This window comes from Westerdykella ornata (assembly GCF_010094085.1).
Source record: "Westerdykella ornata strain CBS 379.55 unplaced genomic scaffold EI97scaffold_3, whole genome shotgun sequence".
NCBI lineage: Eukaryota > Fungi > Ascomycota > Dothideomycetes > Pleosporales > Sporormiaceae > Westerdykella > Westerdykella ornata.
In genome coordinates, this window is record NW_022986853.1 from 145,338 (window position 1) to 169,537 (window position 24,200).

At 53.9% G+C, this 24,200-nt stretch overlaps 9 protein-coding genes across 9 annotated transcripts; 4 read left to right on the top strand and 5 right to left on the bottom strand.

Moving 5' to 3' along the window:
* Positions 1-337: 337 nt before the first annotated feature.
* EI97DRAFT_430302 (uncharacterized protein) lies at positions 338-1,805 on the bottom strand. The gene has a single exon (XM_033797647.1). The coding sequence runs from the start codon at positions 1,423-1,425 to the stop codon at positions 505-507; it is 921 nt and encodes a 306-aa protein (XP_033656748.1). The 5' UTR covers positions 1,426-1,805; the 3' UTR covers positions 338-504.
* Positions 1,806-1,996: 191 nt separating this feature from the next.
* On the top strand, positions 1,997-4,046 carry EI97DRAFT_430303 (uncharacterized protein). The gene is made up of 2 exons (XM_033797648.1): positions 1,997-2,264; positions 2,315-4,046. The coding sequence occupies exon 2, from the start codon at positions 2,477-2,479 to the stop codon at positions 3,593-3,595; it is 1,119 nt and encodes a 372-aa protein (XP_033656749.1). The 5' UTR covers positions 1,997-2,264; positions 2,315-2,476; the 3' UTR covers positions 3,596-4,046.
* A 1,737-nt stretch (positions 4,047-5,783) lies between these two features.
* EI97DRAFT_371401 (Thi4-domain-containing protein) lies at positions 5,784-6,871 on the bottom strand (the record flags this gene model as incomplete). The annotated part of the gene is made up of 3 exons (XM_033795285.1): positions 5,784-6,308; positions 6,361-6,638; positions 6,688-6,871. 3 exons carry the CDS (start codon positions 6,869-6,871, stop codon positions 5,784-5,786), a joined length of 987 nt encoding a protein of 328 aa, XP_033656750.1.
* Positions 6,872-7,973: 1,102 nt separating this feature from the next.
* Positions 7,974-12,102, top strand: EI97DRAFT_391888 (uncharacterized protein). Its single transcript, XM_033796254.1, has 4 exons — positions 7,974-8,507; positions 8,558-8,676; positions 8,732-9,634; positions 9,682-12,102. Exons 1-4 carry the CDS (start codon positions 8,049-8,051, stop codon positions 11,810-11,812), a joined length of 3,612 nt encoding a protein of 1,203 aa, XP_033656751.1. The 5' UTR covers positions 7,974-8,048; the 3' UTR covers positions 11,813-12,102.
* A 169-nt stretch (positions 12,103-12,271) lies between these two features.
* EI97DRAFT_169377 (Rhodanese-like protein) lies at positions 12,272-13,173 on the bottom strand. Its single transcript, XM_033793404.1, has 2 exons — positions 12,799-13,173; positions 12,272-12,702 (listed from the first exon to the last, which is right to left on the bottom strand). The coding sequence occupies exons 1-2, from the start codon at positions 13,078-13,080 to the stop codon at positions 12,367-12,369; spliced, it is 618 nt and encodes a 205-aa protein (XP_033656752.1). The 5' UTR covers positions 13,081-13,173; the 3' UTR covers positions 12,272-12,366.
* Positions 13,174-13,256: 83 nt separating this feature from the next.
* EI97DRAFT_412044 (uncharacterized protein) lies at positions 13,257-17,296 on the bottom strand. The gene is made up of 5 exons (XM_033796751.1): positions 16,453-17,296; positions 16,119-16,394; positions 15,577-16,038; positions 14,648-15,526; positions 13,257-14,590 (listed from the first exon to the last, which is right to left on the bottom strand). The coding sequence occupies exons 1-5, from the start codon at positions 17,002-17,004 to the stop codon at positions 13,739-13,741; spliced, it is 3,021 nt and encodes a 1,006-aa protein (XP_033656753.1). The 5' UTR covers positions 17,005-17,296; the 3' UTR covers positions 13,257-13,738.
* A 477-nt stretch (positions 17,297-17,773) lies between these two features.
* EI97DRAFT_430309 (uncharacterized protein) lies at positions 17,774-20,914 on the bottom strand. Its single transcript, XM_033797649.1, has 2 exons — positions 19,745-20,914; positions 17,774-19,508 (listed from the first exon to the last, which is right to left on the bottom strand). The coding sequence occupies exons 1-2, from the start codon at positions 20,713-20,715 to the stop codon at positions 18,263-18,265; spliced, it is 2,217 nt and encodes a 738-aa protein (XP_033656754.1). The 5' UTR covers positions 20,716-20,914; the 3' UTR covers positions 17,774-18,262.
* Positions 20,915-21,020: 106 nt separating this feature from the next.
* Positions 21,021-22,300, top strand: EI97DRAFT_430310 (pyrimidine 5-nucleotidase). Its single transcript, XM_033797650.1, has 5 exons — positions 21,021-21,250; positions 21,304-21,316; positions 21,370-21,405; positions 21,482-21,907; positions 21,964-22,300. Exons 1-5 carry the CDS (start codon positions 21,203-21,205, stop codon positions 22,140-22,142), a joined length of 702 nt encoding a protein of 233 aa, XP_033656755.1. The 5' UTR covers positions 21,021-21,202; the 3' UTR covers positions 22,143-22,300.
* Positions 22,301-22,402: 102 nt separating this feature from the next.
* On the top strand, positions 22,403-23,682 carry EI97DRAFT_169470 (BSP-domain-containing protein). The gene has a single exon (XM_033793405.1). It carries the CDS (start codon positions 22,514-22,516, stop codon positions 23,336-23,338), a length of 825 nt encoding a protein of 274 aa, XP_033656756.1. The 5' UTR covers positions 22,403-22,513; the 3' UTR covers positions 23,339-23,682.
* Positions 23,683-24,200: the final 518 nt, after the last annotated feature.

The following is a 24,200-nucleotide window of genomic DNA, read 5'->3' on the forward strand; positions in this document are numbered from 1 at the left end:
CCACCGCCTTCCTTCCCGGTCGTTTCATCTGCCCTTGCTTGCAACCACTTCAACCCCCGCCCTTGGGACGGTTTGATTATAAGAAAAATGTCCTTCAACACTGCAACAAATTTAAACTGCAACACACAACGCTAACCACATATTTCAATGGGTACTCTACACACAAGACTGGAATCAGAGTACTCAGGGCCCACAGAGTTGGATTCACCACTCCTTCTCCCAGTCGATTGGCTAGCCGTTGGTACGACTCCAGAGCTTCGTTTCCATGCATGCCCTTGTTGTTAGGTGGCTTGCTTTCGTTTCATCTATATCGCTGCCAGGTACGGGGGGAAACGCTTTGGCTTTACCTAGTTCGTCTTTGATATACCTATCTATGTAACAATATCCTCACATCGCCTCAGCTTTGTAGACAATAATACTTTACACCGGCCCACCTCGTGTCCAACTAGACATTAAGTATATAGATATTTTACAACTTGCACCCTGATTCGGACTTCCTCCTACCTATTTGCTACCCTCCGGCCACCACACCATCGGCCAAACACTGACCCCCGTCGCCCCCTCTTCGCCCTTCTTCTTCTTCTGCCCATCCTCCCCGCACTTGCCCTGACCCAACTTCAATGGCCCTTCCTCCCTCACTTCCTTGAACCCCAGCTTCAAATACTGCCGCCGAGCATTCGCATTGCTCGCCTCCAACCACACGGGCTTCCCCTCCCTCGCCGCCCGCTCCTGCACCTTCCTCATCAGCGCTGGACACAGGCCCCTCCCGCGATACGCCTCGTCCGTGGCGACGAGCTTGACCTCAAAGTACTCGTCCTCTTTGCCCTCGCCAGTCCCCAGCGTCTTGGCCAAGTACGCCTTCCTGACCGGCTCGCAGAGGGAGGCGTACTCGCCGTTCATGACGCCGAATTGGCGGGGGCCGATGAGGAAGATGAAGGGCAGGAGCGCCGAGCGGAAGAGCAGGTTGAAGATGGTGGACGCCGAGACGGACCACGAGGTTTTGGGGCCCGGGGTCGCGAGGACGAGAGCGGCGTGGAAGTGGGGTTTGCCGTCTTCCCCTCCTTCTTCGTTCCTGTTGGGGTCGGATGGGGAAGAGATGGAAGCTTCCCAGAATTCGAGCCCATCCATTGCGAAGAGCATACAGAGGAGGCCGAACAGCTTCGCTCTTGCGCGTGACTGCTTCTTGGGTCCCAGGTTGTTGAGCAGGTAGGCGAAGACGGGGTCCGTGGAGTAGGCCGAAGCGAAGAGCGTGGCGGCCGGTGTGGCATAGTCGGAGCCGGTTGATGAGGTGGTGATGTTGATCTTCACATTGTTTGGATTTGAAGTGGGCTGAGGATTCGCATTCTTCTGAGTTTCTGGTGCTGGTGCAGATGTCGATGGCTGCTCGGTGGTCAAGGGTGCCAGAGGCGCAGGTGTTGTTTCCATGGTTCCTTCAACGACTGACACGTTAAATGTGGAGGCGACTCCTCTCTTTTCCGGGGACGATAGCTCTTGTTCTGACCCTGCGTCTATATAGATGCGGGCTGGGTTTAGCGTGGACGTCCTGGGCTCTACGGTTTTATCGGGAATAAGTTCCTCAAAGAAGGTACACAAGGAAAACGCAAATACAACAGTTCTAGGTACCGCTGGAAATCAATCGCTCTCCTGGAAAGGGTTGTAGGGAAGAGAAGGTCCACCGACTCGCTGGGTAAGTAAGCGTCGGCTCTTATTTTTATTTCTACTGAAGCATGGCGAACTTGTCGAACAAGGGTTCGCCCCCTTTGGCCCCAGCTTACCCTAACAATCACACGTGAGCATAAAAGTGGTTGCCCGACGCGCGTGTCGTTGGCTTTTTTGGGGTGCCCAGCAGGTACCTACGATATACCGGAACGCCGCGGAGGCCGCGGGTCCGAAGGCGTGAATGCTGAAGCTGAGCTGCACCTGACAGGCTGGAACCTGGATGCAGGGCGATTTTGGCTTCTCACCTTGTTACCTGGGCTGATGCTGTTTCGGATCAAAGTCTCCTGCGAGAAAGCATGGTTCTCTTCTCGACGATTTCTTTTTAATTGTTGGTGTATACCTAACCACCCTGGGGCAGGAACCCGTGGGCCTATGTACACTGCACAGAATCTGTCGTATGCGATAATGAAGGATTCCTGGCAGGGGTCAGGTGTATTCTTGGCACCTCACCAAAATCGTATGGGAGTTTGGAATGCGTCAACCACCACTTCGAATCGCCTGTTATCTCCACCATCACTTGAAGTTATCGCGTCAAATTTGAAGCCGTAAGTTTGTATGGCAGGATGCCTATATAGACTAACTTTTGGTGTTGCAGATAGCTCCCCGCGTACGTAAACCCTCAGCCAAAGCCTCCGTTGCCACGTCCAAAGCTTCCACCGCGTTAAAAGCTTCCTCTCGCATCACAAAGACTACAAAAGCAAAGCCAAAAGCCTCTTCAAAAGCCTCGAAGAAGGTGCCCACCAAGGAGATTGCCTCTATGCGTTCTGGCCCTACGTGTTCTGGTAGGGTACAATGGGCGGATGAGCAAGCTCAGCCAGCTCCACTTGAACAGTCGCAGTCGTATGCCAACACTGAGATAGAAGAACATGCCGAAGAAAATGAGGCTAGAGAAACTAGTGATGGGGCAACTCCTGGCGTAGTTTCTGGTGTAGCAGGTGCTGATCTGCTAGATCTAAACGCTCCTCCTCGTATATCTCTTTCACCGTCACCTATCCGCCACTTCTTCAGCTCATCTCCACCACCTCCCGAACCAAGATACGATCTGGAAATACAATACACGCTGCGTGTAAACAAGAGGAAGGAGGTAGAGGATAGTGGAACAATCCCTCGGCGTGACTTTTCTATGTCTATAGTCGAAGACAAAGTAGAGGCCTTGATAGTCTCAGAAGCTTGCTCCATACAAGGCAGGCCATATGACTGGGTAGCCCGGCAGGTTTCGTACAAGGTGGAGCACCTTAAGGCAAGCTGGGTGAAGTTGAGCCTTACAGATTTCGATATATCAGAGGATTTCAGACTGGTAGAGTCGATCGACGACCATTTGAAGCGGTACAATAAGCCTGTAGCTCGTGTTGCTGTACGGCTTGAAGTCTCCATCAAAGTTGATGGGTTACAGAAGGCATTCAAAGCAGTTACGGCAAACGAACCCTCATCGGAGCCAGATAAGGATCTCTCCACACCCTATCGTACAAAGCAGCTGTTGAGAGAGGCCCGTACATTATCTCGGGTGGAGGAGATAACCGCTTCAATCGACCATCAGTCAGCAATCCACAAAATGTGGGAGTGCCGAGAGGAAACTTGTTCAAACTATAAATATTGGTGCTATTCACCACACCCGACAGAGCACTACGCAATCCATCACGTCGATATAAAGTCATGGGGAAGGTCTTGTTTAGAAGGGCAATCCTCAGTCCATGGCCCTCACCCCCGGATTGTGGAGGCACTACGAGTGCGTGGCAATCAGTTACATGTCAATCCAAATAATAAATGGAAGAAGAGAAAGCGTGGAGCCTCGTTATCTTCATCAGATAGTGGCTTACGGCTTGGTGATATATTGAAAACGCAGCAAAAGATGATGGCTGGTCAATTAATGAGCTAGATGGCGTCACAAATGGTTAACTATATGGCGCCTCCTTTGCCAGTAGCACCTCCTTTGCTAGCACCTCCTTCACAAACTCTCACCTACTGGCCTATTACTCCATCAATTGCGACCCCTCTGCTACCAAACAACCCATCTTCAAGCCCTCCGATCTCACAGGGCAAACCAGACACAAGGCAGACGGTGAAGGACTTTTTCAACTGGCTTGTTACACAGCAGCCGGAGGAGGACCGAGCTCCATATGAAGCTGCACGCAGAGTAGCTATTGATGAGTTTTGGACAATCAAAGATCTACAGAAGATGGCAAATATTGATGGAGATTTGTACAAGCTCGCAGTCCACCACTTTAAACTAAAAGATGGGATTGTACGGCATTTGAGAGATGAGGTGAAGCGTTTCAGAGAAATATATAATACTGCCAATAGTCTGGTCAACTTGACAAGGGCGGAGTAGCTATCAATATATTCAATCTTCCTCTTCAAAGTTAAAGTCTCCACACCTTTCAAGCCCCCTCACCTCTGCCCTGGCACGAAGCAGTACTGCTTCTTCAATATATAGCCCTCCAGCTGCGTGTTTAAAGTGCTTTCTGGTAAATCTATCGCACCTACTTTCACTCACTGCCACTCGAAGGAAGGCTCCAAAGTCTCCACCAAAGCGATCCCTCATATAAATGTAGTTACGTTTAATCCATGCCTTCAGCACTCCAAAGGTGAGCTCGATTGGATTGTAATCAGGTGAGTAGGGAGGCAGGTATTGTATGGAGTAACCAGCACCTTCAATCAAGCTTCGTACCTCGTCGTTTACGTGAATTGACACATTGTCAAGCACAGTAACCAGTGCCTTCGGGCCATACACAACATGTAGGTTTGGTAGCAGAGTCTCTTCCAGATAGATGATAAAATCTTCGTGGCTGAAATAACCCTCCTTGATTGCCGTACAGCCAGGGATGTAACCATGTATAGAGTAGGCTGGTAGAATTGCCCAGGTATTACCACGCTTAATATCTTGGGCGTAACGAGTGATGTGCCCTGTACAAGTTAGATTATTATTTCATTAGTATTGTTACTTTTACTTACCAACAGGACCATAAGCCATATGCCTCCATCCAGTCTTCTCATTGAATATAGATTCATCCAGAAACACTATCTCCTCCGCGGCGTAACGCCTCATGGTGTCACGATAGTACTGACGAAGCTCCTCATTACGGTTGATTGAATATGGACGGAGCATACGCCTACTCCACTTCATGCGCTTTAGAAAGCGGCTTATATTTGGTTGAGTTATTCGGACGCCTCTCTCCACCCATAACCAGTACGCCATCTCGTCCTGATACAACCACCCAGTACTGATTAGGTGACGGAGGAGTGCGTCTCCATCTTCCTTTGATATAGCAGGTGGGTGGCCCAGTTTCTTGTGTAAGGGCTTACGTATGGAGCCGTAATTCTTCAAGTTGTTGGTCACATTATAGACAGCAGACTTTGAACAGCCCTCCCGATCAGCAATCCATTGCGGGTGCCAACCAAGTAACAAGAAGCGAGTTATATTGAGGCGTGTACGATCGCTTAATCCACGGATGGAGACAATGGGTCGAGGAGGAGGAGGGTGCTCGATTATATCGGGCAGTGTGGAGACCCCATATGGGCGCAGCATTGGGACCTATCGATGCATCAAAAGTGCTACTCCAAAGAGTTTCCTAATCGGGTAATTCATACAGCGAATATGGCCTCAAAACCTTGCTCAATTCTAGTGGTTTTCTATAGAGAAATGGGCGATTCGAAGTGGTGGTTGACGCGTTCCAAACTCCCATACGATTTTGGTGAGGTGCCAAGAATACACCTGACCCCTGCCAGGAATCCTTCATTATCGCATACGACAGATGCTAGGTGTACTAGCGACATTAGTAGATATTTATGCACCTAGTGCAGACAACGTGGCGGCTTGGAAACCATCCCAACTTCTATTCCCCATTCTGAATCAAACATACTGTAGCACATGGCTCAAAGGATTAAAGCAACCTTGGTTGGTACGGTACCATACAGCAGCCTTAGTGGAGCACAATGATGATTCCCTCGGATCCGAGGAGCAACAATGAACCACAAATGAGCGAATGACATATATTTGGTCATGGACGAATAGCATCTACGGCAAGAAGGAGCGACTATATGGGCACGGCAGTACGCGACTCAGGCTAGTACTCGTTCTCCGCCTTCCTCTCATCGATAACCTTGAGAGCCTCTTCAGCAGCCTTGACACCGGAAAGCGCCATAGCTCCAAAGGTAGGACCCATGCGGTTGGCACCATCCACCTCGCTCAGCTCCATGCCACCCACAATAAGGCCCTTGACGACCTCGCGGGTGCGCTTGACAATGGCATCCTCGGCGGAGCGCATATCAAGGCCGCGCATGCCACCCAGCTTCTCGAGCTGCTGCATGGAGACGAGACGCTTGACGCTGAAGGCACCAAAGGGGCCGTCGTGACCAGTGGTCGAGATGACGAGAGGCGCGTTGATGGTGTTGGGGTCCATGCAGGACTGGTCGTCGTGGTGCATCGAGACCAGCGTCCAGTTGGTGACGACGCCAGCAATGCGGACGGCGTTGGGATCAGCCTCGGTCGGAGCAGGGCGCGTGATCAGATCCTCGACTGCCGTTGCATTGAAGAGCTTGATATTGGGGAAGGAGAGTACGCGGGAGAGCAGTGTGGATGTGAAGAGGGCCTGCAAGATGTCAGTACTGCGTGGCTATCGAAGAAACGATACGCAATCATACAGCATGCTTGACAACGACGAAGTCACCCTCGTCCTCGTAAGGGACTCCGAGTTCGTTGAGGAACGCCTCGGCGGGCTTGCGCATGACCATGGCGCTGAACAACTGCCCGCCCAGCCAAGCACCACCTCCGGGGGAAACCGATGCCTCGATAATTGCAATCCGCAGGTCGGGGCGCTGCTTGCCGAGCATGTAGGCAGTGCTCAGGCCGCAGGAACCGGCACCAATGATGACAATGTCAGACTCGGCGTAGTTGTCCAGGTCGGCAAAGTAGCGGCGGGCTACACCGATGGTCAGCTCGAGCCGTCACGGCTGGCGTAGAGTACATACTCATGGCACGCGAGACCTGAGACTCGCGGATGGGAGCAAAGGTGAAGGAGTCCCATTGGTTTTGGAGCTCAGCCAGCGCCTTGGATTGGGCAGTGGGAAGAGGCTTGACGGCGAGATCCTTTTTGAAGCTCATCCCAGTGTTGACAGGAGTGACAGTTTCGAGAGTAGCGGCAGGAGGAGACATTTTGGATCAGTCAAAGACGAGGTAGAGCTTGGATATCCTGCAACTGGTTAAGAAGGTCAAAGAGAGGGGGAAGAGGGGAAGGGGCAGGCATGAGTCCTTTGCGCAAGTATGATCTTGATCAAGTTCAACCGTATAATCTCAGCTCGAAACCAGGGCGCTCGATCTCTCGCGAGATGGGAGAGAGAGCGAGGCCACAGGAGACGAACACCGGTTCATGCTCAGCATACTTAACCCTGATATACCTTGACATTGGATTAATGCCCACGCAGAGTTCATGGCTCGATGCATGGTGGGTATTACTTTTGGATTGGCGCTCTACGTCACGGTTAGCAGATCTCGGGGGATGAAGGGAAAGGCAAGATGAGTACGGATTTCTCTTCCGGTAGAGGTGGGTGGTTGCTGGACAGTGAACGGAGGGGTGGGGGAACCCTCCGTCTTAAATAATTAGAGCTTATGAGGGGTCTTTGGGAGCGGGGTAGCCATTCGCCATCCATGGATTGAGGATGCCCTAAGTCCACGCTCATACTGAATTCAGATTGGGTCGGCCCCACTTCTGGGTAGGCTGTGATGAATGATATTGCTCCAAGTTGATTGCGTGGGGGGATACTGTGAAACATAGTACATTGCTCCTCGGCAAGAGGCGATATCGGCGAGCCAAATCTACCAGGCTTCATCATGCGCTCACATCAAGGAGGTTTGGGCAACGGGTTGGATATGTATCAAGTATGGATGTGATCTCCGAGAAGACCTTCAAAGGTTGATACGGGCGTGATACAGAAAGAAAATCGACGTGCGACATTCTGCTCATGATGCTAGCAGGCGTTTCAATTCAACGTGAAAAGCAAGCGGCATGTCAAGCTGAGAGAGAAAGAACAGGATGATGGACTGATTTAAGTAGGTTAGTAATGTAGCTGGTGAAGGTGAAGGTGAGGCGTTCTTCCTGCCGACCCTTTGCTTTAAGGTACCTGCATCCATGTTTCATAGGCAACCGTGGGGAACACGCTAAACCCTTTGTGGAACCATGACACCCGAAAACGGCAAGGCGCGCCTGTGCAACACCATCCCAAGGTTGACAAACACAGGCTTCATCACAACTCCTCTTCACCCCCTCCACCCCTCTACCCCTCCACCCAATGTTCGCGTACGCTGCTGAACTGTCCCAATAACATTAACCAACATGGAGGAGCACACCGTGGCCCTCCTTGCCGCCCTCAAGAAGCCCTCAACCGCCGTGGACCAGAAACTGGCCCTCTTCACCAACCTCAAGTCCGACATCAAGCACAGTCGCGTTCCCGAGAGCTGCCAGGCCCCTATCTTCGAATGCCTCCGCCTCGCCATCACCACTACCACCTCGGCCGCTCTCGTCTCCACCGGCTTCTCAACCCTTAGCCACTTCATCAAGCGTCTCGTGCTCCAAAACCAAACCGCCGTCATCACCTCGCAGCTGCCCAAGCTCCTCCCCATCCTCCTCGAGAGACTAGGTGATGTCCGCGAAACTCACCGCAACGCCGCCTCCTCCATACTTGCCGATCTATGGCCCCTGTCCCATGCCGATGTAGAGTCTCTGATTCGCGACAATGCCATCAAGGGGAGCAATGCTCGCGCAAAGGAGGCATCCATGCAGTGGGTGGTCAAGGTCGGCTCATATTCCATTTGTGTCTGCCATAGCTCTAACTCGTGGAAAAGATGAACCACTCGGCAGGGTTGCCCTTCCGCACTTTTGTCCCCGCCCTCATCGCAAACCTGGAAGACGCTGATGCCGGCGTCCGTGAGACTGCTAAGACCGCCGTCGTCGAACTGTTCCGGTGCGCAAAACAGTACTTACCTTGCAGCGACCAGTAGCTGACATATACATTGCAGTAATGCCCCTGAGCATGCCAAAGTGAACCTCAAGAAGCAGCTCGTTCAGTTCAACGTTCGGAAAACGATCGCCTCCTACATCATCTCGCAGCTCGATACCCCCACCATGATGGTGGAAGCAGAAATGCCCCCCCACCCGCCACGTCCCATCTCTGTGGCACGAGCGCACTCTTTGCAACCGGAGAGTGGCATCGCGGATTCTATGCTTTCGGAAGTGGGCCCCGCCGCTGAAGTGGTCCCCATGGACCCTATCCATGTGTTTACCCAACGGGAGCTGGATGATATCTTTCGAGACATGGCGTCCTGCTTCGAAGGGAAGGAGACGGAGCACAACTGGTCGCAGCGAGATAAGAACACGCTCAAACTGCGTCGCATCACCAAAGGCAATGCCCCCGCCGAGTTCCATGTGTCCTTTGTTGCAGGCATCAAAGGATTGCTGGATGGCATCCTCAAGGTATGCAACTCGTTGCGTACCACAATGTCTTCCAACGGTTGCCAGCTTGTCCAGGACCTGGCGAGGACACTTGGACCATCCATGGATCCCTGGAGCGAGATACTGCTGCAGAATTTTGTAAAGATGTGCGCGGCGACCAAGAATATCGCTGCTCAGAACGGCAATGCAACCGTTGATACCATCTTTTCCAGTGTTTCGTACTCCAAGCGATTGTTGGACCACCTTACCTTTGCGTCGCAGGACAAAAATGTGCAGCCCCGAATATACTCGGCCGGCTGGTTCAAGACCCTGATAAGGAAGCACAAAGGGCCCTTGGAGCACACGGGGGGCATGGAAGTGCTAGAGAAGACCCTAAAGAGAGGGCTAACCGATGCCAACCCCAAAGTCAGGGAAGCCTATCGATCCACATACTGGACTTTCGCGTTGATATGGCCTCAGAAAGCAGAAGCGTAGGTTATCCCAAACACCACGTTAAGCCGGAAGCTAACCCCAGCAGCATATTTGCAACCCTGGATAAGCGAGAGAAGACTGGATTGGAGAAAGACCCCAATAATCCCAATGCACCATTAGTATCCTCTCAATCCAGTGCGTCGTCATTTTCGAAGTCCGTGGGTCCGGGTGGCCCTGCTAGCGCTCGTAATGCCCTCAAGGAGAAAATCGCTGAACAGAGACGGGCCAAATTGGCTGCTGCTAAAGGTGTACCTGACCGCCCCAACTCGGCTCAGGCCAGCTATACCCCGCTGAAGACTCAATCATCCAAGTCCCTAGGTTCCAAAATCGTATCCAACGCGTCATCGGCATCGTCCGCGACGGCTCGACCCCCATCTGCCCTCTCAGGGTCGACAAAGGCAGTTGCAGGGTCGAACGCTGGGGGCACCGGGTCTCTGCTAAGTGGCACAGTTCGCAGACCCGTTCGTCCTCGTCCAGAGCTGACGCGACCCGCAACGGCGGACCCTTACGCTACACGTCGCCCCGCAAAGAATGTGACCTCGTCGATGACACCTGAAAGGACTCCAGCTTCGACAGTCAAGAAGTCTGTGGCGCCAAAGAGCACTGTGCGGTCTCGAGCTCAAACGCAGAGCAGTTCCAGCGTGAGTCCCATCGGTAGCAAGTCAAGGCCGGCCGATACCACTGCTCATGAGAAGACGCCAAGTGTGAGCTCTCGACATGCCAGCCCAGCCGTAAGTCCTGGCAAAGGTGAAGATTTGACCCTGGTGAAGCCCTTCGCCAGATCAAAGAGCCACCATGAACCAGGCGTCCTTCCCTTCCGGGAGCGGGTTGGGTTGGACAAGCCTACAACGGATGCGGACGCTCTAGATCTCGGGGATGATGACAACTTTACCATGGTTATCCCCAATCTTGCTCGCCCCACATCACAAGGGCCCCAGCGAAGCCCACCAAAGCCAACGGCATCTCCTGCGCGATTGTCGGTGGCTAGTCCCCGTCCAGCAGGGATGAAGAGTCCCCATCCCATCGGCGTCCTCCAGGACGTGTCTCTTCCTGCTACTCGCAGTCCACGGATGCCCTCACCAGAGCGTCCTAGCACCCGCGGCACCGACAGCGTGGAAGATGGCCGAGTCTATGACGATCCATTTGTGGGTGAGGAGACACTTACAAGCACCCAAGGCATGGAAAGACGCCCTCTTGGAGAGCTTTCTGTGAACGAGCACGCAAACGAACGAAGGCAGACCATTGGCTTCACAGAGGCAGACGCAGTGATGAGCGAGAGCACGGAAGAGCACAATCAAGGGCGGCAGAAAACGACGAGCATTGCAAGCAACACCACAACCGAGAGCAATGACGCCTCCCGATCCGAGGTTCTCAAAAATAGGCAGCTACTTGCAAGCGGCATTAATAAGATTAAGAGCCGTACTGTGGAAGCACACATGTTCCGCCGGCTGCAGGATATGGTGAAGTCCAACCAGGATATCTGGGGCACTGACGATGAAAAGTTCGGTGAACTGCTCCTGGCTTCGTTAGACTACCTCGAGGCTCCTCCCGACAGCCTAAAGGCACCCATCGCCAAAACAGCCAACCTGAAAGTCCAGGCTCTCGCGACGATCCGGGCCATGCTATCTCTCTACCGCAAGGAAACGGCCAAGTACTTCTCCCGCGTACTCTGCACCCTACTTCGCACAAAGGCGCAGTATGACAACACCTCTCACATCGCCACCGATCTCGAAGCCACTGCCGACGAGATTGTCAAGTATGGTCAGACTTCGAACTGCATCGATGCCGTTCTGTCGCTTCTGGAAGACTCGGGTCCCTCCATGCCCGGTGCATCGACCACTTCAAAGGGACCTGAGAACACCATGAATACGGCTTCGAATCGCACGGTCACAATGGGGCTTGTCACGCTTGCATCGTTGATTGCTATCTCGGCCGAGAAGAGTGTGACGCTTTCGGACGAGCAGACGTCGCGGTTGGGCAGGCTTGCCGTCAAATGCCTGGACGACGTGGATGCCGATGTCCGCAAGGCCGACGTCGAGCTGTGCCTTGCGTTGCACCGAAGGATTGGGAGCGAAAACGAGGCGTTCTGGAAGGTGGTTGCCGGTGCGAGGGAACAGCATCTCAACCTTTTGACGTACTATTTGGCGAAGCGTAAGGCCAGTGTGGCGGAGGCGTAGGAATCCCTTCTGCATTGGGTTGGCCTGTTCGAATCAGGGGCTTCTTCTGCATTGTGGCCTTGGTGACTCTGGCCTCTGGCGCTTTTGGAGTTGCTGGTTTCGGTTAGGGGTTCAGGTCGGGTTAAGGATATTTTCATGGATAGGTTGGGATGGTGGGATGGCGTTCTGGATGGGGAAAAGCAGGAATTGAGTCTTGAAATCCTCGTATGCCGGCGCTTGTGTCTTGTTCGGCCTATTTCAGCAGTTCTGTATGGTAGTAGGACATCATCTTGCTTTCGAATGGATCGACTACTGTTCTTCCTGTCTTGATTTGGCTGTTTGCTTCCTGGGGGGTGACTATAAGATGACGACGCACTGAACGGCATGGATGCTGAAAGCAATATATTTACAGGGTAGTTTCAGTTTCGATTACCAAAACTCGATGCTGCGCCTTTCTTGAATGAGGGTTATGCTCAAGAATACGGTGGCCAAGCCAAGCCATGCCCTCCTCCTATTCCATGATCATTGAGTGGGAGTGTACTCTCCACATGCCAAGATGATCGATCGTACAAGTACTACACCTTCGCCGCCTCGCCTCCATTCTTGGCCCAATCCAACCAACTCCCCGGGTACTCGCCCACCTTGTCGTAGCCAGCCCGTTTGGCAATCTGGGCCGCAGCCCTCGACCTCACACCCGCCTTGCAGAAGAACACCACCTCCTTATCCGTGCCCGGTTTCGGGAAGCCGAAGCGGTCTTCAAAGTCCTCCGGGCCTAGGAGCAGGGCGTCGGGCTGCGAGGTGATGGGGATGTTGAGGGCCGTGGGGATGGTGCCCGTGGATTGGAGTTCCGAGGGTTCGCGGACGTCGATGAGGATGCGCGACGGGGAGGGGTGCGTGGAGAGGGATTGGATCTGTGGAGGACGTTTGTTAGTCGAGGCCTGGGCTTCCTGTTAAAGAAGGAGGAAGAAGAAGAAGAAGAAGAAGAAGAAGTGATAAAATGGACCTACATCTTCAAAAGCATACAGCGTGCTAGGCTTGCCCTCGGCACTCTCCTCGACACCGGGATTCGCATACCATCTCCGCGCCGGTATCCTCGGATTCCCCCATTTCGCGCAATCGTGGCAGAGCACAGAAGCGGAAGCTCGTGTGTAGCTGCTCCTGGTGGCCTTTAACCCTGTCAACCACCTCGCCGATACTGACATCGCTGTGCACTGCGAAATTGCTCGTGCCTGAACAGACAGACATGAGCTGCGTCGCACAAGCGGACGGAGCGCTGGTTTCATTGCCATTGCGTTGGTTGCGTGAAATGTCAAAAAACAATAATGGTTTGGAAGTGTAACAAAAGTGAGCTTCGGCAACTCACAGGCAATCAGATGAGTTAGCCGACGTCATGTGGGTCCAAGCGCGACTTACACTGCCAAGACACCCACCATTGCGCAGGAGGGAGAGAGAGAAGTAATATGTCCCCCTAATGATCATGTCCTTCACGACTATCACACCTGTAGATCAGTCCTCTTTCGAGAGTATGAATGCCATCTATTGACTTCCCAACTTGTTTCTATCAAAAGTTTCGGATCAAGTGGGAACCTTTGTGACGGAACCACCCTGCCTGGTACACTCACACTCGGTTGTAGTCAAGACTCTTAAAACATCAGAAAGCGACAAATGGTATATTTCTTTTGGCGCCGGGGGAATCATCGCATGTGAACGCCCAGAACGTAGCAGAAAAAGCATCCCAGAAGAGAGCGAACAAGCAAACCCAAACAAGACTACCAAAGGCCGAGGTACAGTTATGAAGAAGCACTGCAAGTCAACAAACGTACTTTGAACGTTACACATGGGTATGATTCCTTTTGTTGTGTCGTCTGCATAGCACATAACGGACCGGAGGGGGTATTTGGCCGTGTCATAAACCGAGATATCAAGTCCCATGGAAATAGGTATCATTTAACGGGGAGGCCCAATGGGGGCCGGGTATCCAGATGCAGAATGGGAAGTGCTGGGGCGACCACTGTCGACGGAACCGCGCGGGTCAAATCTAGGGGTTGCGTCCCCAGGCAACGCAGAAGGTGATGGACCGAAAGGAAACTTGTTTTCGAACCGAGGTGGGGCCATCGGCCAACCGGCCGTGTGGTGATCCTCCTCGGTCAGGTTGATGCCGCTATCGTTCCATGGGTTGTTACGATAGCCGCTGCCCTGGGATTCGAGGCTGACAAGGGAAGCTTTGGAAGCGTTGCTGGAGGCATGCTTGAAGAGAGATCCGGAAGAGTTGAAAAGCGACCCAGGGGATTGAGTGCCGTTCTTGCGTCCATTGAAGATGGAGGTGAAGGATGACATACTGCCTGGTTTCCGGAGCCTGTCCAGAAGAGCGGGACGCTCGTCGTCGCCAAAGTGGGACCGCGTGGGCGAATCCGTGCTCTCCACAGGGGGCCCCGTGTGCTGTAGTAACTTGCTCTCAAAGAAGGGCAGGGATTCTTCGAACGAGTCGGACTTGGGCCGGGGAATCGTGCCGCGTACAGTGTTGGTGTCCAGGCCGTGCATGACCAAATGGTTGATCAGAAACTCCACCGCGTCCCTGAGGCCGCCAATGTTGTTCTTTGTATACCTGAGTTGCAAAGTCTCGATCCGCTCCTCTTTTCCATTGACAGTCTCCGTCTGGGGGTCTTTCAGATGGGCTTCAACGACATGCTGATCTCGCAGCTTGTCCAGAATGTCGCTCTTGAACTCGGGCGAGCGAATGTGCTCGCCTAGCTCCGCGGAGACAGGAAACGAAATTTCGTGAGATTCTGGGACCATGCCCTAGTGCTAGGTTAACACATCTGTCCCATGCTTCCATATATTCGCGAGCAGACTTACCAGAATCTCGTCAACCGCGAAAGGAACCTGATATTCAGGCCCTGAAATGAGAACGGTATCACTGGCCTCCTCGGTGCTGGGGAAGGTGATTTTGCAGTTGTACTTCTTCTCCAGTTCATCAATCGTGTCCAGACGGGCAAGAAGCTCCCTGTGGTACAGGCGATTGATATTGACAGTCTCACTGACAAACTCGGCATCGGCCTTCTCCACCATATCCATGATCTCCTGCTTGACCAGGTCCAGGTTCTGGGCGTTACGGGCCGGCGTGCGGCAAATGACATTGTCAACCTTGATGTCGTCATCTTCTTTGCCATAACCGCCGCGGTCCATGGCATTGGAGAACTTGACGAAGACGGAGTACTTCTTCATGATGCGCTGGATATGGGAGCCGCCGATGCCAATGATGCGCTTGTGGTACTGATCGGGAACATGGAAGGAGATGGCAGCAGGCATTTCCTGCTCCACCAGATCCAGTCCGTTTTTGGTGGCCTCGTACTGAGAGCCACGGACCACGATGTAGAAGTTGTATTCGTTGAACACGTCGAATACAATCTGGACACTGCTATGGCTCATGATTTTGTTGATCTTACCGTTCTTCTTGCCACTGACAAACTCCTTGTGCTCGTTGGCCAGCTCTATCTTTACGCTCATGGTATACTGCGACTTCTTGACGAAGGGGATATTGCTGATAATCATCATGGCGGCCTTGACGGCATCATCGGATCCGTAGATATGGAAGTTCAACTTCTCGAAGCTGACCTCGGCCCCAGAGTTGATGCATATATCCGACAGCATGGCACGAACATCAGCAGGGGTAGGGGGTCGCTGGGTGGGGTCGGGATGGGTAATCATCCAAGAAGCGCTGTAAAATTGACCAGCCTGGGAACAGTTAGTAGGGCTAGAGCGCCAGTGGCAAAGGGTGTGCATACGAGAGCCATCAGCTCGCGGATGGTCCGCTCAACATGCAGGACATCTGTGCCTTGCACCCGGACCACGCCGCGCTGCAACCCTAGAGGGGGGAACAAGATATAGGAACCGTTGTTCTCGATGATCTTGCGGACCTTGTCAAGTCGTTCCAGGATGATGGCATCTAGCTTCATCTCCGTCACCATGACGGGCTTGACGAACACCTTGGTGGACACGACAAGGTCGTTGAGCTTGGCCTTTGCCCGTAAGATGCTCTGTTCGTCCTTTCCCGTGATGAAGATGTGGTCGGGCTCCCTCCGTCGGGCACCAGGCGGCACATAGTTGAAGAGGCGAGGGAAAGGCGGCGGGAAGTAGATGGCGGTGCCTGTAGCCGATTCTATCAGCTTGATGTTCTTGCGGCCGCGCCCGCAGATGAGGGTGTGCATTGTTAGCTCGAGCTTCATGCTATCCACGTGTCGCATCAGCTGTGACGAAATTAGTCCAGTGCGCTGACGCAGGCAGGCCCACCCGCTGGTTTCGCGCTGGTCAGGTCGAGCAAACTCACGATTTGGTCGATCATGATGAGGACACGCGTCTTGGCGTGCTCCATGGTCTCCATGTCTCCATATACAGCGCATCTCAGCCGGGAGTCGAGGCCTGTGTCCAGCGTGCCGTTGAAGCTCGCCGACTCCATGTCCTTCAGCTGCTTCGGGGTCAGCAGGAACATGTCAGCTTTGGTGTACTCGGCGATCTGGTCGAGCTGCTTTATTATGGGGGCCTTGATCATGCCCGAAGCGCGGTCGATGATGAGATCGGAATCAATGTCGACGGACGAAGAGCGCTGTGGTGGAGGTCAGCAAGGCCATCATGGGGTGACGTGGGCACAGGGGGAAAAGCACCATTGCGATGGGGTTTGTAGCGAGAATCCTGCTCCTGGTCTGGTTGACGAGCTCGACCTCGCCAGAGAGGCAGACATTGGTGACCAGAGCTCGGAGGGGACCGCGCTGCAGGCCGGGCAGCGGTTTGGACTCGGCAGACACGACGGTGGCGACGATGCGTCCGTCGCTCGCTTCGGTGAGGTCTCTGCACATGAGGCGCAGGTTCTCGACATTCTGGGCGTGTACGGGCAGCTTGTGGATGGGAGTGTTGTCTGGGGTGCCTTCGGGATGGGTCCAGCGAGCCTGGGCGCCAGGGCTGGCCCAGATGATGTCTTCGACGTCCGGGCCGGCGAGGTTGGAGGAGAAGGGCACGTTGAAGGACAGGTTGACGTGGGTGCCTGGGGGGATGGCGGCGGATGGGCCGGATGGGGCGGAAGCGGTTGACGGACGCTTCATGTGGGGAGCGGCGACGGGTATCTCGTGGTTGGAGCGCGAGAAGGGGAAGCCGGCGGCGGGCTTCATGTTTTCCCATCCATGACGGGCCTGGCCGGTGAAGTTTGATATCTTGTGCATGGTAGCGCCCGGAGGGGTGGAGGCGGGCGACGTGGAGAGGAGGAGGAGGTGGTGGTGGTGGAGGAGAGCGAGAGAGGAAATGGAAAGAGAGAGCGAGAGAGCGAGAGAGGAGAGCGAGAGAGCGCTGGAGAGCAGAGCGAGACAGTGCACTCGGGGAGCCAGCGAATCAGAGGCGGCGCTTGGCAGTTTTCTTGGCGGCGGGCATCGAGGGCAAGCACGGGGCGGGTGCCAGTATTCAAGTGACCTCACCTGTTAGGTACAATATATGTATCTATACAGTCCTGCGTACAGAGTAATGTTGCGTATATGCTGCGTTTCCGTGATGCACAGGGAGGAGAAAGGCTTCAGTCTCTGGTCTCTGGCCTCTGGTCTCTCCTCTCTCCTTCTCCTCCTCCTCGTTCGCCTTCCTTGTCTCTCTTTCTGTGTTTCTGTTTCTGTTTCGTCGGCTTGGCGGGCGGTGCGCGTCCCCCTCCCCGCGCCTTGCCAAATCGGGTATGGCGGGCTTCTACCGCCCGGGCTCCACCACCACCTGCACCGGAGACTTTGCAGGTTGCATCATCTTCGCTAGTACTGCACTGCCATCACCAACAGAGACCTCTCTCCAATCTACACAGACACGGTGATGCAGCAATTGGAGGGAATTGGAGGGCATTGGAGGGAATTGGAGGCGACTATGAATTTGCATCTCCCCTTGAGAGAGCCCACATCACATCGCGGTTGGGACGGTTGCTTCTCACGCATTCCCGACTTCCCAATGCATTCCTCGGTTCCCTGTCCAGATAGTGTATACGCCAGTCATCGTGATGACACTCTTCACCCCCTCCGTGCAAAAGACATACATAGACATACATCTATCCACGTCTCGTACATCGCCCCCCTTACCCCGCACCTCTACTCCTTACTTATAGTTCATCCTTCGGTCCGAGTAGACGTGAGTGCTACCATGTAGCCTGGATTATGCTAGTGCTCCAGCCTCCCCTTGCATGATAAGAAACTCGCTAACCACCTGCCTCAAATACCCATATGCAGACAACTGCTTCGCTTGAGCCATCATGATTACACTGTACACTGTCCGTGCTATCCAACGACCTCTCCATCGCCTTGCTCCACTCAGTCGCTACCATGCTCTTATGCTAGCTCCTATTACTGACCAAGCTGTTACAGCTATCCAGATTGATAGCCTGTCATGATCTACAGGCGATGACCCAAGTCCAACGCTCCAACCTCACTCATCCACCTCCTTTCGTGCAGTGGCGTCTCAATAGCGATAAACCCCTTCCGTGGCCGCCTCGTCCACATATCGTCTGCTCTGCGGTGCTTGGCTATACGTATACCGGCCCGCCTCGTGCGGCAGCTCCGGATGCGCCACACTGATTTCTCGGTAGCGTGGCCCAGCTACAGACACAGGTCTAGGTGCCATGCTCCCATGGCGCAAAGGCACGTACTCTTCCGCTACTTCGCGTCGTACCACCTCCGGTCGCACGCTGTATGCTCTTGAAGGAACATAGTCACGCCGAGGTCCCACCTCCTCGTACTGCACAATGGGCCGCCGCTCAACTACTCCCGGCCCCGCGTAGTCCACCTCCAGGGGTCGCCGCGAGGCCTCCCGCATACCATAGGGCCGAGCCTCCATGACATCGCTATCCAGAACTTCAACGTACCTACGGGGAGGCGGGGGCGGGGGCGGGGGCATCCTCACCACGCCCTCGTCCCCATAGACATCGCGCGTGGGGCCCCGCATTGTCGGCTCCCGGGTGACGGCACGCTCATGATACGCTTCAGCTTCCATCCTCCTCAGCGGCACGACCGACTCCCGCACGTCCATCGGTGCGGCGTAGTACCGGTTGCCGTACTGGTCCACCACAATGGTTCGCGAAGGGGGTGCCATGGGTCCTGGCGAGTGCATCTGAGGCAGATACTCCCGAGCCGGGGATCGAGAGCGCTCCCGCAGAATGCGCGGTGCAACCGAAGGGTGCCTGGAAACTTCGCCGTACATAGGCTCTGGTGGACGGTCGGCAAAGGCATGAGACGCTGCGCGAACCGGACGCATCTCAACGGCAGGATACACCTCCCTAGCTCGAGGAGAGTATGGTCGACGCGCATGCTGAAGGCTGGCGACACGTCGCAGATCCTGGTCGTCGGGTTCCAGGATCCGTGGTGGCGCGTGAACGACGGTGGGTGACTGGGCCTCATCGTACGGGCGATAGGAGCGCGGCGAATGCTCCAGGTCTTGGTAATGGATTGGCTGCATCCTGCCGCCTCTTGTCGAAGACGATTCGGACTCCATCAGAGAGACTTGCAGGGCTCTTCGTTTATTCGGCTGCGAATCTGGATAGCCAGCCATGGGAGGGGATTGGGGCTCTTCCTTGATATACGGTTCCGGGGACCGCACAGCACGCTTGCTTCCCTGTTGACGTCTTCTTTCCTCTCGCACTTCGGCTCTCCTACGCTTTCGGGGATTTTGTATCGGTGCCGGATGGCCTGCAGGGCTTTGGCGCCTTGACCTAGCTATTGTCAGCAGAGAGGGGGCAAAGTTCAAGGCACCATTATGCAAGTACGACCGGGAAGAGAGGCCACTGAATCGAAGTTGGCCCACATGGAAGCCGACTGTTATTTGCCCTCCGCAACCCCGGAGGACTGTCCCAGATACAGTTTCGCTGTATCTTCAGATATAGGAGGCCGCGGAAGGGAAAGGTAGCAGAGAGGAAAAGACTAACGAAAAGACAACGAAATATCTTACCCAGTGTTGCTGGCTTCCGCTCCACGAACTCGGGGCCGCCCTTTACGGGCCGACTCACTTGGGCCAGTAGCAGCGGGTGGAGGAGAATAATCCGACTCATCTTGGTCCAGATCGACGATAGGCTCGGGCTCATAGATTTCTATGTCTTCGGCGGGCTCATACGGCTCTTCGTCAAGGTCTATTACTGTCGGCTGGGCTTGCGCAGAGCCGGCGTGGTCGGTGGCGCTTGCTGCAGTCAGTGCCTCAGTAGACGATTGCTGTGCGTGAGAAGGAAGCGTTCCATCTGCATTAGCACTGTGAGGAGATCGAATGGGAGAGTGTTCGCCATGCGACCAACTGTTAGCCTGGCTAGAGTAGTATGAATTCTCGTCGAACGAGGTGCTCCCTTCGCTGTCTACAGCAGCCGTGCTGAGGCCTGAAACAGGTGGCACCAACGCTTGAGCTTTTGTCAACACGTCGTCTACGTCGAGATATGTCTCTCGGTCTTCCGCGAACGCAGCGCGCCCTTTCTTGTCAAGCTGGTCCCTGAGCGTTCGCTCAATATGTTGCCTCTTGAGCTGGAGCTCAGCCCTGATGAGATGGTCAGACTTGGTGAGCAGAACAGGATCGATCCCTGACGAGGAGGGCTTGGGAGGTGTAGGTCGTGGGACATGCGAAGGAGAACTGTAAGTCGTGGAGGATGAAGCGTGCTGAGCCGCGGTTTCCGGGCGGGGTGGGAGGAGGTGCTGTTGTTGGGGCTGTCCACCGCGGGGTGTACGATTCAGAGAGTCTGCGAACAGTTGGGTGGAAGTAGACGGCGCGAGCTCCTCTAATACAGCGGGCGGAAGCTTGATCCGCGGATGCTTGTCAGTGAGCACCTCGTTTCTGATCTGGAGGAGCTTGTCCAAAAATTCAGCTTCTCGACGCGCATTATTCGCAACGAGACCGTTGCCATTCAGCTGAGGCGCGGTTGCGAAGTCGATCGAGGACATGGCTAAAATGCGCGTATCCGCTGTGCCAAACACTCAATATCGTACAACAAGAGCTCAAGGCCGGTCAATCAGCCTGCTAGAGTCTCCGTTTGCATGTACAAATGCGGCTCATGGTTGTCAAATAATGCAACTCGAACGTAGGAAAGGAAGGGGTTGGGTGGAGGAAGGAATCTTCCAAGGTTAGAAGCGATGGGTGGTGGGAAGGACTGGCGAAGACGACGACCCGTCTTGGCACAACCAGGCGCCTCTCCCTTTTCGTCCATGGGCGCTTAGTCAGGGGACCTCGGGAGGTGACTTTCACTCTTCCAAACAGAATCACTTTTGTTGCTTGTTCGTCAATCTTCCGCTGCACTTCCGAACCTGCGCTTGTTTTCCTGCGTTTACTGACCCTTAGTTCACACACGAGTTCACGCTTTGACTGTCTGCTGTTCTAGCTTCGTTCCGGCTCTCCACAAAGCAAGTATCAGGAGTCATGACTCCCTCTGCAATGGCCGAAGATGAGAAACCGGTATTCTTTTTCGACATAGACAACTGTGTAAGTGGTTCGAACCTTGGAAGGCTCATATATCACGTGGCTAACCCATCAAGTTATATCCAAAGAGTGCGTGGTTAAACGTTCAATCTTTCTTGACGTTACTGACCCATTCTACAAAGGCACGAATATTCAACACATGATGTCAGAGTTGATAGGTAGGTCAATCCGCCTCCATGAATATGAACAGGTTTCTCTTTCAATCTCCGGTTGTCAGTTCTCTGAGTCCTCTAGATGAATACTTCCAGACCCACCTTTCGCTCTCACAGAAAGAGGCGAATGCGCTCCACTACAAATATTACAAAGAGTACGGCCTGGCAATAGAAGGTCTTGTCCGTCACCACAAGGTGGATGCGCTGGATTACAACCGGAAGGTGGATGATGCGCTACCTCTGGAAGATGTCATCAAGCCTGACCCACAACTGCGTGCTCTACTGGAGGACATTGATACAAGCAAGATTCGGCTATGGTTGTTCACCAATGCCTACATTACCCATGGCAAACGCGTAGTTAGACTCCTTCAGGTTGACGATCTCTTCGAAGGGATAACGTACTGTGATTACGGCTCTGAGAAATTCTACTGTAAACCTCACCCGGAGATGTATGACAAGGCCATGAGGGAAGCCGGTGTCAAGTCGAACCAGAACTGCTACTTCGTCGGTGAGTCTAGCTAGCATCTAAGACCATCGCCGAAATGGCCACTAATACGACCGAAGACGATTCCTACCTGAACACGAAAGCTGCCCATGCTCGAGGCTGGAATGCCGTCCATCTTCTGGATGATGTGGACCCCGATCCACCTCACCCGGCTTGCCAGTATCATATACGACATCTGTCGCAGTTACGAACCATATTTCCGCAGTTTTTCAAGAGTACATCTTCCAATTCGAACTGATGACGGTCATGGAGACCAAACACGGCGCAACACGACGCTTGGCAGTGCTGTTAGGTGCTGAGGAATGTATGGCGACAATAGAATGTAGGGCATAGAAATACCATGGCAGAGGGTTGAATACTGCCGAGCGATACCATTTAGACGAACACTTCTTATCGTTCAACTTAGGTAGCGTTCCATTTTTTGACGTCCAGGTGAATGTCACTGCAGGTGTGGTGGAAGGAAAAATCGACCCTTGTGTCTTATCGATAGTCGGCCGCCCCTCTTTTCCACACCAGGGCCCAGCTTGTGCTTCCTCCCTCACCTTGTTGTTTACTTCACAACACTTGAACCCCTTCGCCATTATTAAGCGTGGTTTAGCCTGTAACAAAATGGAGTCGCCGCCTACATCCACCTACTTCCAAACAGTGTCTCCGGCTGCGGAGGCACCACAACCTTCTGCACTTCCTCCATCCACACTCCCCCAACCGGATCCAACTCGGAAAGATGCCGGCACCTCCCCCAGTACCGACGACCCAAAGGTGAGGCCGAATCGCAAACCTCTTCTCCGACTTGAGCTTCGAGACCTCTCCTGCTCGGGCTGTCGGTCGTTTCTACGCTTACTCCACGCTTCAACCGCCCTTGAGGACGCTGTTGACACTGTGCTGCGGCTGTTGTATACCGGATTGAAGACACATTGTATACCATCTACACGTTCAGTCACGCTGACTCTGCGTGCTATGGGCGGTGTGGCATACACCACTGGACTGGACATTGACTCAGACCACAAGGAAATCCACCTCAACACGAGTTACATCGCCATGATTCCCGAAGGTCGGCTGAAGGAGGAGATGCTGGGCGTCATCATCCACGAGATGGTGCACTGTTGGCAGCACGATGGGAATGGCACTGCGCCTGGCGGCCTCATTGAAGGGATTGCGGACTGGGTGAGGTTGAAAGCGGGATACGCCCCGCCCCATTGGAAGAGACGGGCAGATTGCGACTGGGATTCGGGATATGAAAAGACGGCATACTTCTTGGAGTGGCTCGAGGAAGAGCATGGCGCCGATATTGTGAGGAGCATCAACGACGGTTTAAGAGGTTGCGAGTACGACGAGGACACTTTCTGGCCTAAGTGCTGCGGAAAGAGTGTTCACAAACTGTGGGATGATTACAAAGCCCATCTTTCCGGTCCAGGTGAAGATGAAAGGGCATAGGGGCATCCATGACTGATCATACTTGACAACCCGCCACACAGGCGGAACAGTGCCGCTCCCCAATTCCACGAAATGTATCGGGTGTCCGCATTATTGCGCCTCGGATGGAAGTTGAGGGGGGCTTTCAGCTGGGGGATTCTCCTCGTTGACTCGACACCATAGGCGCTGGTCCGCTAGACACTGGCACTCTCTACTGGTGAATAGGTCCTACAAGCAGTTCCCTTCCACGGTACATTCGAGCTCGGGGGTCTCCAAAGGAGCTGCAGCGTGAAGGCCTTTGGAAAGTGCACCTGAAGCACACAGCAAATCCTTGTCCACTCTTTCCACGCGTGGTCTGTTTGCCTCCTGGAAGTTCCCCAGACCTCACAATAGGCAGATAACGTGGCGGTCTGGTATGAGTTAACCTCGTGATACACAGTAAGCATATAGACTTTCCAGAATCCGGTTTTCAATCTCAGGGACTGGGACTTCACTGGGTGTGTGTGTCTATCAATAGCTGAAACAAACCCCTCGAATCTGGGGCGTAAGGTCAACCAAGTTCGGCTTGATCTCGAAATTGCGAATCAATAGAACATTCACAAGATCATTTCCTTCCTGGGTAGAAACAGGGCAATCCATGGCCACCTTCTGTCGCTGGGAATCGATAAAGCAATAAGGCCACCCACTGCAAGTGAGCGGGCAAGCTACAATGACAAATTCTGGTCCATTTGGAATCAATCAACGTCAGCTGGTGCTGACACATTGTCTTGTTTCAATAGAAGCAGACAGTGAACCGAATCAGAGGATCAGCATCCGCCGGTCCAACCTCGTAGGTACCGTTCACTGGATTAGTCGTAGGCATTCAAGCCGTCTCGTTGCTCTT